At 32.9% G+C, this 12,798-nt stretch overlaps 1 protein-coding gene across 13 annotated transcripts in view; it reads right to left on the bottom strand.

Annotated features, from left to right (window-relative positions):
* LOC107071056 (dipeptidyl peptidase 4 omega) overlaps positions 1–12,798 on the bottom strand; it is a 290,948-nt gene that overhangs the window by 71,297 nt on the left and 206,853 nt on the right. For all 13 annotated transcript variants that reach the window (XM_015329736.2, XM_089170285.1, XM_015329763.2 and 10 more), the window contains 2 exons: positions 4,088–4,182; positions 380–454 (listed from right to left, as the gene is read on the bottom strand). In XM_015329736.2, the coding sequence (XP_015185222.1) occupies positions 380–454; positions 4,088–4,182 (170 nt within the window). The remainder of the gene's footprint in view (positions 1–379; positions 455–4,087; positions 4,183–12,798) is intronic.

Raw genomic sequence — 12,798 nt, 5'->3', positions numbered from 1 at the left:
GTTATAAGCTTACACGTGATAATCTTTTTTAATGACACCCGGACGATAGCTGATATTTTTCTGTTTTTTTTTCTTTTTTTTTTTTTTGCATTTTTTCACGTTCTATCACATTTTTTTTCGTCACGAGGACATTTTATTTGTTTTGATCAACTCAGATTCATTCGTTTCATTTGTATTCTAGTCATTTTGAATGAGAAGAAATTTTTTAAAATAATGTATGTGCTTGCGTTGGTATCCTTTGAAAATTACTTTTTTTTTTTTAATAGGAAAGATAAATAATACGGTTCTTATGCATAAAAGTTCTTTTTGAGAGATAATTATGATTAATGAATTACGAAGGTTCGGTAATAGGATGTTTTATATATTTGATAAAACTTACCTTATGGTAATTAATAGCAAGTAGAAGATATTTCCGATCGGCAGATATTTGATGATCAAAGCTGGACAAGAGGGCCTGTAAATAATTTAAAAAAACAAAATATAGAAAGATAAATATAAATTACAATAAAATTTTTCATGTAAAGAGAAAAATGTTTGAAAGAAAAATAAAGTCTAAGTCCTTTTCACGAGAGTGTAATTATCGCAAAGCTTCCCTACTATACACATACACACACACACATACACACACACACACACACACACACACACACGTCTGGGAATAACTCGGAAACTTACGGGGCTGTAATTTCGATTAATAATTCCAATTAACTTGTGGGACCTACCGGCACTCATTAAGCGTTATAAATCGTGTCGCGCGAATCGTGCACGAAATTAAAAAGTTACTTCGAGTTATAAAACGCTGGACGCGTCAACGAGTTTCATAAAAAGAAAAAAAGAATGGAAATAAAAAGAGAAAAGGAAAGGAAGAAGAGGAAAATTAAATAAAAGAAGTGAGATAGAAGAACCACCAAAAAAGAAAAAAAAACAAGAAAAAGAGAGAAGAATATCATTTCAACAATTTTTGTACAAGTAGATGGTAAAGAAACATTCTCCGTTTTATTTTGAAAGGTACTTGAAGTTTTTTTTCGATTAAATGAAAAATATTTAATAAAAATTCTTTATTTGAAATGATCGATATAATGATTGTTTTTCTTGGTTAAACGAATCGTCTCTCTTAATCAATGTCACGACATATATAATACAGTTTTTTTTTAAACTATACGAAAAAATTTGCTTATCATGCGAGCGCATTGAAAATTCTCGAACATAAAGTAACAGTTTTGTGTTTTTTTTTCTAGAAACTCCCAAATGTCTTTGAAATGTCGATAATTGAAAAGAAAAAAAAATAAAAGTAAGAAGAAAAATGTTACGTCAAAAGTTAAAGAAAGTAAGCATTAAATTCGTTAAAACGAGATTCGAATAGAACGCGATTGTCGTTACGCCAACTCGCTAACTTCTTCTAATCGGCTTTAGTCTTTTCTCCTTGTTTTAAAATCGTTCTCATTAAAACAAACCTAAAACTTGCGGATTTTCCTCCCTCTTCCTTACGAAATATACTTAAAACCATCTTGTCTTTATCTCGACCTAAATGCGTCAAGTTTATCCACAACGTTTATACGACTAAAATTTTACTTAGTAAAGACGATTAATTAATCAACGTGAATTAGAAAATTTAATTTTCTTTTCTCTCTCTTTTAATTTAAATCAAAAAAGTATAATACAATTAATAAAATTATATTTAATCAACAATATTATTTTTATTAGAAATAAAACAATTGTTCATTTCATTGTTAACCCTTTGATTACGGCAGACTTTGGCACGCACTGGCCGTACGGTACGGTACGAATTCACTCGCAACGTCCACTAGGTACGGCAAAATTTTTCGTTAGACATGCATTTCTGAGGAAGTATATTAAAATATTCAAAATACTGAAATTTATTACATTAAACGAATATTACTTGAAATGAACATTAATTTTAAGCTTTTTTTAAATAACAATATATTTTTTTTTAAATAATAATGTTTAATAATAAAATTTAATAATATAATAACGTATGATATATTTCCAAACACGGATGAATACATAATCCTACATTACATTTTTTACATTCGTAATGTGTATTCTTTCTCTTATCATTTTTTGCACACATTACACATCTACGCCTTGCACTTTTCCGAATTGCTGTATTGCTTTCATGTGGAGACGGAAAATGCTTTTGCGTCAAACGAAAAAGCTCATTGTTAGTATCTCTACCTCTAAATTTATATCCATTAGTTTCATCTAAGTATTTTCTTAATATTTGTTTTATTAAATTTAAGGTAGTTCGAGCGCATATTTATAAAAAGATAGATTATCTTGAAATTTTCATAATATATTCTTGAAATAACTGTTTTGAAGCTGGGACAAAAAACAGTACTGTTACCAGGTAAATTAAAAAAAAAAATGAAAATAAAAAATTGAACTTTTAACGTGAGTTCTTATGGATGCAGCATACATAATACATGATAGCTTTCTTCTAAAAAGACAGATTTTTACAAATGAAGGTGAAGTTATACAATTTTTTAATTAAAATTTCATTGTCTTAAAATGATGACAGGTAGCCAGGCTAATTTATAAACAAAAAGAGAAAAATCATTGAAAAATGAGGTATTTACGCGTTGAGGAACGTCGTTTGCGCATGCGTTGAAGATCTGACAACATCGCACTTTGAAATGTAAGAAAAATAGCGGTGAATTGAAAACAATTATAATTAAAATATAAACATATTAGTATGTTTTATATTGCGATGTTGCCAGATTTCTGATACCAGGGTTGTAACATATACATTCACTTAAGAATGGCGAATGTGGATTTTACCAATTTTTGTATTTTTAAGTTTATTTACGTATGAATTTTTTCATTTAAAGTCAATTATATATCTCTAAATAAAAATTCAACCATAAATTTAAATATTAATTGAATAAAAATTAAAGCCCCCTTGGGACCCTTCGCTAGGTACGTTACCCAACGCTCAAACTACCTTAAATGAGTCAAAATAAGTTAATCGAAACAAGTAATCTACATTACCATTAGAGGTCTACATTACCATAAGACTAATTATAAAATTTTTAAACGGGCGAAACAAGCGAAATTTGATTTGTCAATTTCGAATACTGTTTGACGTCAACAGTACCGGGTAGTCAACATGTGTCGGACGCCAATAGGCGTCAACAGTACCGAGAAGCCAACATGTGTCGGACGCCAATGAGCGCCAACAGTAGTCAAAGGGTTAATTAATTTTGTGAATGTTTTTTCTGACGATAAAATTCTTTTATGAAAGTTAAAAAATTCTGAATTTTTTCATATAACTTTTTATTTTTGTTCCCAGTCCGTACTCCGATTTTAAACAACAATTGAGAATTGTTCATCGGTGCAATCTGATATTCATGGACGACCTGTTTCCTTCTATGTTTATTACTTTTGTTTTTGTTTTCGTTTTAGTTTTCGTTTTCGTTTTCAATAGCATATATAAGAAATACATATATCTAAATTAAAAATAGTAGCGCGGAACAATATCGTAAGACCAGTCATTAATCATCTTCTAATGGTCGACCCGCGGTAAACGGTAAGGCGTGTTGCCAGCGATCAATTACTCACGTCACGACTTGATAAATAACGAGCAATTACTGTAGGATTCGTCTGTTGTTCTCGATTCCCGAGAAAGCTTGTGTGTGCGAGAGAGGGTATTACGCGAATTACCGGATGAATATCAGTGATGCACGAAAACGACGTGATTCCACGTATCAAAAACATTTCGATTTACTCGCATATCTTTTTTTCTTTTATATATATATATACGCATCATTATTATTTTTTTGCTTAAATTTATCATTTTTTGCAAATGAAGCGAGAAGGTTAGGTCTATTTCAGATTAAAAAAAAGAAGAGAAAAAAGAGGAAGCAATATTTCGTTTGATCGATCGAGTTTTTACCAAAACTAATGGAAAACTGATAAAAATTCGAAACTACGCTTTGATTTTTACCCGACGAATTGAGTAGCGAAAAGTTTCTCATTTTATTTTTCTTCTTTTTTTTGAGAGAGAAAAATAAAATTAAAAATAAAAATTGAAAAATTTAAAGGCTTATTTAAATTTTAAAAGACTTACGGAATTGGTCATGTCAAGGATGATCTTAGAAGAGGCCAATTCGACATTATAGATGAGAAGATTCCCAATTTCGTCCCGGTAAAGAATCTCATTATCTAAAACAGAAAGTAGTGATAACGTTGTTAGAAAATTTTCAAATCTCGTAAACAGTCTATTTTAGACAGTGTCAAACAAATATCTTTGAAATGGACAAAGTAGAGTTCAAGTAAAGAAATTATTAAGACAATTTTTGATTCGTAATGTAATATTAATCTTATGCAAGCCCTTAGTACAAACAAGGAATATCTCGATTGGCTATTTCGACGATTCCCTTCACAATCCAATTGGTAAGGCCTCGGGCGTTGCATTACGAGAAACCATGGAGCATCGTAATGGAGAATCAGAATCCTGTAGAATCCGATAAAGCGGTTGATGTCAACAAAGATTAGATAGCCGAGGTTTGCGAGAGTAGAATTTCTCTGTTGGAGTATGGGAAAATCCGTAAAGCGACGTTTCGAAAATAGAGGTTGTTAATCGATGCAACTTGTTTTCGATTTACTTCCATTTCTTTTCTCGTTGTTGTTTCCTTTTCCTTTCTTATTATTCTACCTAGTACAAATTACTTTCCCCGATTTCTCGTAGCTTTAACCTATGTGTTAACTTACATTAAGAGTGAAATCTAAATGTACTTTCTTTTTATCATCAAAATTATTAATTAACAATAACTTTGGTATTTTAAAATATTAATTTAAATAGTAATTAACAAACATTAAGGATAAAAATAGGAGTAAGAGAAAATAAATTAAAGATGGATGAACATCTCAAAGATATATTTGTAAAAAAATTAATTGACCTATTTTAAGACTAATTCTTGATTTTGAAACTAAATAAAATGTATATATGTGTATAGATACTATTTATAATTAAGAATGTTAGAATATGTTTGATATGTCTTTAATTACTAAGAATTAACAATCATGAAGGTTCGATTTACCATATATGGAAATGAAGAAAACCTTTGTGTATACTTTGATTCGGAAGCAAACTTTTTCTTGCTCATCTTTTTACATTCAACATTAACAGAGAAAGGCAAACGATTTCTCTCGTCTGGATAGACTCGAAATCCATCGCGTGGAAACATTACGCTACCATACTACTTTATCGATGCTTCGTAATTTCGCTCAGAGCGATTTCGAAAGAGAAACGTTGGACAGAATGACGGATTGCAGCGTAGACTTTTGATACTTATCGTTTTGGAAATGCTGGTAGCATCGATTTCAGAGTGAGCGAGCAACCGAGAGCAAATAGGAAGAAAGAGTGGGAGATAGAAAACGATATATACATATATACATATATACATATATACATATATAGATATATAGTATGACAATGTGTTTTATCAATCCACCATGTTATTGTACGCTCCTAAAACTACGAATCGTTTCTTTCTTGGACGGATTTCGAATAATTGTTTTTTTGTTTTTTTCTCATGATTCACTATACGACCCAGTCATCTTCTCGTCACTTACCAATTCTTTTTTTAAATCCAATCTATCGAATTTCAATACACTTTGTTTATAAAATTACGAAACGTCCGAGAATAATCATAATGCAAGCATACTCATTATCGATATCGTAATCATTCTTTTTTTTTTGAAAATACTTTTATACAAAAATTTTAATATTATATCACATTGTGAAATATAATTTCGTATAAATTTACATATAATTTAAAAGTGTATCGTCTTAACTCGTGTTTCAACATCGTGTGCAAATAATTTACATTTATGTTATTAGCAACAGGCTGCATTTGTTTTTTCTCTCACCGACCCCATTATTTACACATTGAAATTTCAATTTCCTATGGAAAAGACACGAAGAAAATAAAAAAAAAAATAAGAAGAATTTTTTCACGCATCTTATTTTTTTCTTTTTTTTTTGTTGCCATCTATTCAGTCGAGAATAGCCCAAGCCTTTGAATACAAGTCATTGACCCATTACGAAATTAATACAGAACGCTTCCAGGAAGTGAATCGAGTTTAACGGAGCGTGAGACCGAGAATCAGAACTCAACATTGTAAATCCGATTACTACCGATTAAAGCATCGATTTGCTATGGAATATTACAAAAAGATTACATTCTAAAAACAGAGATGTTTACTTGCAAACCTTATGTAATATTTAACGTTCGATTGCATTAAAATTTTTTAATCTCTGATATCCTGAAAAAAATAAGGTAATAATTTGATATAACATTTTTCTGTCCGAAATTCCGTTTTCAAGAAAATTATTGTGATGTTAATAATGTTAAAATTTGTGTACAATTGAATATGATTTGATCATTGTTACTCTGATTAACTGTTTTTAAACAACGAATTTCTTTTAATTAGTTTTTCACTTAGAATCACTATCTACCCAATTATACTGTGATTATCATCCTATCCTGTATATTAATAAAATGTTTATTTTTTCACTGCGAAATCCTATTGAAATATTATTTAATTGTTTGAATAATAAATAAAAAAAGGAAAAAAATTTGAGTAGAAAAAGTAAAACGACTCCAACAGATCTTTCATTTTAAAAGAAATTTATATAAATTACGTCTATTTGTGTAAGCATCAATTTCAACTGATTGCGATAATCTTACAATTTGTCATACATTATTGAAAAGATTTTTAATTGAATGGAATGTTAAAAAAAAAAAGAAAAATAAGTAATTATAAACACGATACGATAAAACTATATTATTTTTATATTAGACAGTCAATTTAAATAATAAAATCTTGCTCGTACTCTAGTTATAAGTATTTGAAAATACTATGCAACATTTACCTAAGAAATAATCGAAAAAAAGAAAAAAACAAAAAGCAACGTCTTGATTGATTTTAAACGATTTTTAAACATCAATTTTGAGAGTATTAGAATGATCAAATAATAATAAAGAAAGAAAAAAAAAGCAAACTCTGACGTTTGATGAGAGAAGAATCTCATAATAGATATGACATCAATAACGAAAGTCCGTCATGGTGTTACGATTGCTAATGATAGAAGTAGCATACACATAACGTGATCGACATGGTCGATCGTCTCGATGGACCATGAAATCCAAAGCAGTCGCGCGAAAGCGAATTTCCATCAAAATCGACGAAACGCGAGAATGAGAAATAGAGAAGGGGTAGGGGAAGAGAAAGAGAGAGAGAGAATCGTTACTCCGTAACGTTCCTGAGTTTGCGTGTGAATGCGTGCATCCGTGATGGGATTGCATCGGATATTAAAGGGTTACGTAATTCACCGCCCCCCATCTCACGAATTATAGAAGGACAAAGTTCTGTACTCAGGATCCACGCCTTTGGACAATACTTTCACAACAATCCATTAATGTTTGTCGCGACTTAACTTCATCTTAGTTTTTTAGAATTTTCATTCATCTATTTAATCGTGTTCGATATTATTGAAGTGAAAACTTCTTTAGAATGGGAGTGATCTGAAAAGTAAATAAACGGTAACGAAGCTGTGTAACGAAGCTATGTAACGAAGCTATGAAACGGCTGCTATACTAAATAATGAGAGAAAAAGAGACAAACATATAAGATTGAGCCTGCGAGAGAATGAGACGGAATATAGCTATACAGTTTTTCCTATTCTCGGTCTCCTCTTTATGCTATGCTTCGTAGTTATCGCTCCTGGTTTTATATGTGTGTGTTTGTGCGCGACTGCATACTACAAAGCGTGGACACGTATTCTTTCGATACTCGAAATGTTTGTAGGTACGAGCGATAGAAAGGTAAAAAATAAACAGAGATAAGCACGTAGGTATGCGGTAAAAGTATAAGGTCTAAACCAACCGACGGTCGAAATACAGAAAGAAGGTGCGTGGTCTGTTTTTATTTTACCAAACGTGGTATTTCTTTTCTATTTAAAAATGTTTATATTTTACTGAAAAATTAATATTAAATTATTTATTTCGCAAATATTGTAATTAACAATTATGAAATATATAGAATATAATAATTGTATTGTCTGCAATATTCTACAAAAAATTGAAATGATTATCATATACATCAGAGAAAAAAATTAAACAACATTGTAGAATATTTTTCTTATAAATATGCAAAGACATGTTTTGTAATTATAATGTTTGCGTATTTAGGAAATTTATACTAATTTTTCAATAAAATAGAAAAGTTTTTAAATAGAAGAAACTGGACACGCGCGTGACACGAAATAATAAACCTTATTTGCTATTATATTTCCAATAAAAATACAATAATATAACTTATTTTACAAATATAGAAAAAAAATATAGAAAATAAATTTTTAAAAACATTTTTAATGTTATAAAATAAAACAACGAAAATGATAAATAGATTTTAAAATCGTTATAATTCAAAACCCGATGAAACGAAAAAAATACGACCACAATTGTTCCCTTCTTTTACAGCATCTACAGGTATTTGTTGCAACACAAAAAGAAATACTTGTGTATGCTAACCATGATAAAGATATCTCACATTCACAGAAAGTGTGAAAAGTGTAAGAGAAAAAAAATTCATCTACCTGAGCTTCAAAAAAATATATATTATATTTACTTGGATTAGAGGACGACGTATTTTTCTATCGACAAATATTCTACAATTTTCGTCTCTATCTATGGCTATCGCATTCAGCATTCCATCTTGATGGATAGAATTTTGAAAATGTTAGTTTTTGTCAGCTACCTATACCCTAAGGTCGGTTCCTTTTCATGAGAACAGAATTTTAAAAACAGGGAAGGTCTGTTGAAATTCGCGCGATCTATATTTATAATCTTTATTATCGATGCGATAATATTCATGCCTATAGTTCTTTTTTTACAAAACGGGTCATATCTTTTTTTATTTAAAAATGTTTCTATTTTATTTAAAAATTAGTATTAAATTCTTTATTTCGCAAATATTATAATAAATAAATATGAAATACATAGAATATATAATAATTGTATTGTCTGAAATATTTAAAAAAAAAAAAAAGGATTACCAGATATATCAGAGAAAAAGAATTAGAGAATACTGTGGAATAAATGAGGAGCAGCTGACAAATTCCATTCAAAAGCAAGTAAATTACTGTTATATTTTTATTTTGCTTCTTTATAAAATATATTTGATGCATAACGACAAAATATGTCTATTAAATTTGATTTTTATATGTTTTTTATGAAAAATATCCGAAGAGATGTACTCACCCATGCATATATGAAAATTATATTATAAATTGTGATATTTGCGTATTTAAGAAACTTATGCTAATGTTTCAATAAAATAAAAACATTTATAAAATGTTGAACGCCCAGCGTAGATCGGTGGAGCTTACCACGGAGCTGAAATTTGAGACTCGTAGTGTACACAGTTCGATAAACTGAGAGAGCGATAAGATTCAATGCATTTTTTAGATTTTTCGTATTTTAGATCTTTATTTAGACGAGAGTATTTAGAAAGATAAGTTTGTGGTCCAAAGAATACAGACGAGATATGTTATAAATAATAAGGGTCTCGAAGTGTGGCAGGCTATAGAGTTGATAAAACATTTCTAGACAATATCTTTATCACATCTCTCATTGCATTTTACCAGAACCTTCGTTCAGTCCAGCAGTATTTTCCATTTGTTTTTCTTAACGTCTTTATTTCGTCTATCCTAAAATGTTTGTTCGCATCGCAAAAATGTAGATGAAAACGGGAAATTGAAAACCATACAAACAAAAAAAATTGTATACCTAAGTTTCACAAAAAGGATTATTTATATTTACTAAATTTCTGACGAATTATATTTCCTTTGATAAACATCCCACAATTTTGGTGTTAATTCATAACTATCGCATTCAGCATTCAATTTTTATTGCTTGAATTGGGAAAAGTGTACTTTTTATCAGCTATTCCACCCAGAGACCATACCGGTGATCTTTATTATATGTGGTAATAATATTATAATAAATAAATCCAACAAATATCTTACCCTTGAAACTGTGCATTCGTTTCATTCTCTCGAAACTTACATTTTTGAAGGTTTCACTTCTAACACGTGTGATCTGCACACATGATTTTTTTTCCTTTTCTTTATTTATATTAATAATGGTTTTGCGGATTAAAATATCTTATTTATCGGTTAATGAACGTTCTCATATTTATATTTAAAAACGTACATTAATGATGTATTTAGATTGTAGGCAATTGATTCGATACTATTTTAGTATATGTAATATTTATTAATAAAGTAATTATATATACATTTGTTATTCTTCGATGTTAATTAATTGCAATAATATAATATAAATTTTAAAGAAGTATATTTTTCGGTTATACAAGTTTTAGATATGTTATTATATAAAATATATATATTATTATTTTGGTAAAATCGCGCCGATTAATATGAGTTGGTCACGTGGCGCGCATGGGGGAGAATCGAACAGCGAATAAAATACTGGTTAGTATACCGAACGGGAAAAGACCACTAGGTAGACCGAGACGTAGATGGGAGGACAATATTAGAAGGGATTTTAAAGAAATAGGCTATGAAGACCGCGAATAGAGGGGTCAAGTTTAGGGACGGGAAGACTGGAGGGATTTGGTATTTGTGGCAATGAACTTTCGAATTCCTAATGCCAATTAATAATAATATAATAATATATACAAAAGATGCAATAGAAATAAAATGAGAAAGAAAATATTTCGAAGTGTTAATCTTCATAAAACTAGCATCGATCTTCGTGGGTAAAATAAGAAAACAAGATTAGTTTTTCGTCGCAATGGAATATACGTCGATGTTATTTAAATATATAAAACTCATCCATTTTAATAATTATCTTTATTGTTCTTCTTCTTAATAATAATAATAATAATAATAATAATAATAATAGTAATAATAATAATAATTCCCTGTATGGGTTCCGGGGTAGAATAGACCCAAGGTATTTCCTGCCTGTCGTAAAAGGCGACTAAAAGGGAAGTGTTTTCGTGCGACGCTCTGGTGATGCGAATGATCAGGGACCCTATAAACGGGTAACCCTGAAAAGCGAATGGCCAGAGTCCCTATAAACGGGACCTTCTGGAAAGCGAATGGTTGGGACCCTTATAAACAGGCTCTCCCAGAATGAATGAACCAGCAGGCTAACACGGGCACACACAAACACTCCCTCAGGGGCCGTGCAAGGTTCCGGCACGGCACGGGAACCGCGACCCCGAGGTACCCGACGCAGTACGGAACAAAGTAAAATGATGAAATGCACAAGCAAAACTTTGATATACCTCAGGTGGTATACCCTACAGAGGGACAATCCACCCTGGGTTCCGACCGGAAGAAAGATCCGGTGGCCCATGGCAGCGGCAAGGATTCTGAGGGCCGCAGTAAGTGCAAGCAATCAACTGAAATTATACCAAATAAATACGAGAAAAAAGACAAAACAGCGGGGCACAACTTCCTAGACCTGCAAACACGTAATAGAACGGTGAGTGTATCGAGCGCAGGAAGTGCATCGAGCTACAACTCTTTCACCGACAACGACGACAGACAGGCAAATACAAAAACGGTACAAGCAAAACAACAAAGACTGGACATCACAGCGCTACAGAAACGAGACCTGACGGAACTGCTGACAATAATACAGACGACAGCAACAAAGATGGCAGAGGCAGCGACCATCCAAAAAAACATGAATATAACCGTCAAGACAGGTATAAAGACCATCCTCGAAGCCGCTGATGTCGCGCTTGATATGTGTGCCACGGCGGTTCCGAGGCAACGGACCAACGACGGCGACACAACCACGGATACAGAGACAGAGACGAACAAACGGGTGACGCCACGAACAAAACGGAAAAGGGAGACGACCGGGACCACTCCGGAGTCCGCACAGAAAAGGACCCCGCGAGTGGAACCGGCCGCCGCCTGGCAGACGGTGGTGACAAAAAAGGCGAAGAAGAAAGAACGGAAAAAGACAGACGAGACGAACGCTCACGCCCGGCCTGAAAGGCACAGACCGACCATCAAGCAACCGGGACTGGCCGTACTGGTTAAGCCAGGAAAAGATAAGACATACGCAGACATGGTACGGAAAATGCGAGAGACAGTAGACCCGACCAAAAACAACGTGACGGTCAAGACTGTCAGAAAGACGAGAGACGGACTGTGCCTCATAAAAATACAGACAACAACGGACGGACGAGAAGACTTTCGTCGCGCGCTCCAGAACGCTGTCGGCGATGACGGCAGCGTAAAAGCCATGACCTCCAAGACACAAGTGGAGATTATGGACCTGGACTGTGTGGTGACGAGAGAAGACGTTATACAGGCACTACGACGGGAGACAGGACGGGACGGAGACTTTGGGACCCATATCTTTGGCCCGAACCGGGCTGAGCAGTACATGGCGGTCTGCGATCTTGAATCGCAGGAAGCCAAGATTCTGCTCGGACGCGGTCGGATCGGGATAGGATGGGTCCATTGCCGCGTACGGAAACGACTCACGGTGACAAAGTGCTACAAATGCCTGGGCTTTGGACACACAAAGACGAGCTGCAAAGGACCAGACAGAACGAAGAACTGCAGGAAATGCGGTGAGACCGGACATTACGCGACGGACTGTAAAAACAGACTGAACTGCTCTCTGTGCGCCGAGGCAGGACGAATGGACGCAGCGCATCTCTCGGGCTCCGGGAGGTGCGCGGCGTTCCGGGTCGCGCTGGAGGAGTGCAGGAAGCGGG

This window comes from Polistes dominula, unplaced genomic scaffold, assembly GCF_049000335.1.
Source record: "Polistes dominula isolate Pdom_NZ unplaced genomic scaffold, Pdom_raw_medaka contig_15, whole genome shotgun sequence".
Lineage (NCBI taxonomy): Eukaryota > Metazoa > Arthropoda > Insecta > Hymenoptera > Vespidae > Polistes > Polistes dominula.
The sequence above is the reverse complement of the archived record's forward strand: the minus strand, read 5'-3'. Positions and strand labels throughout refer to the sequence as shown.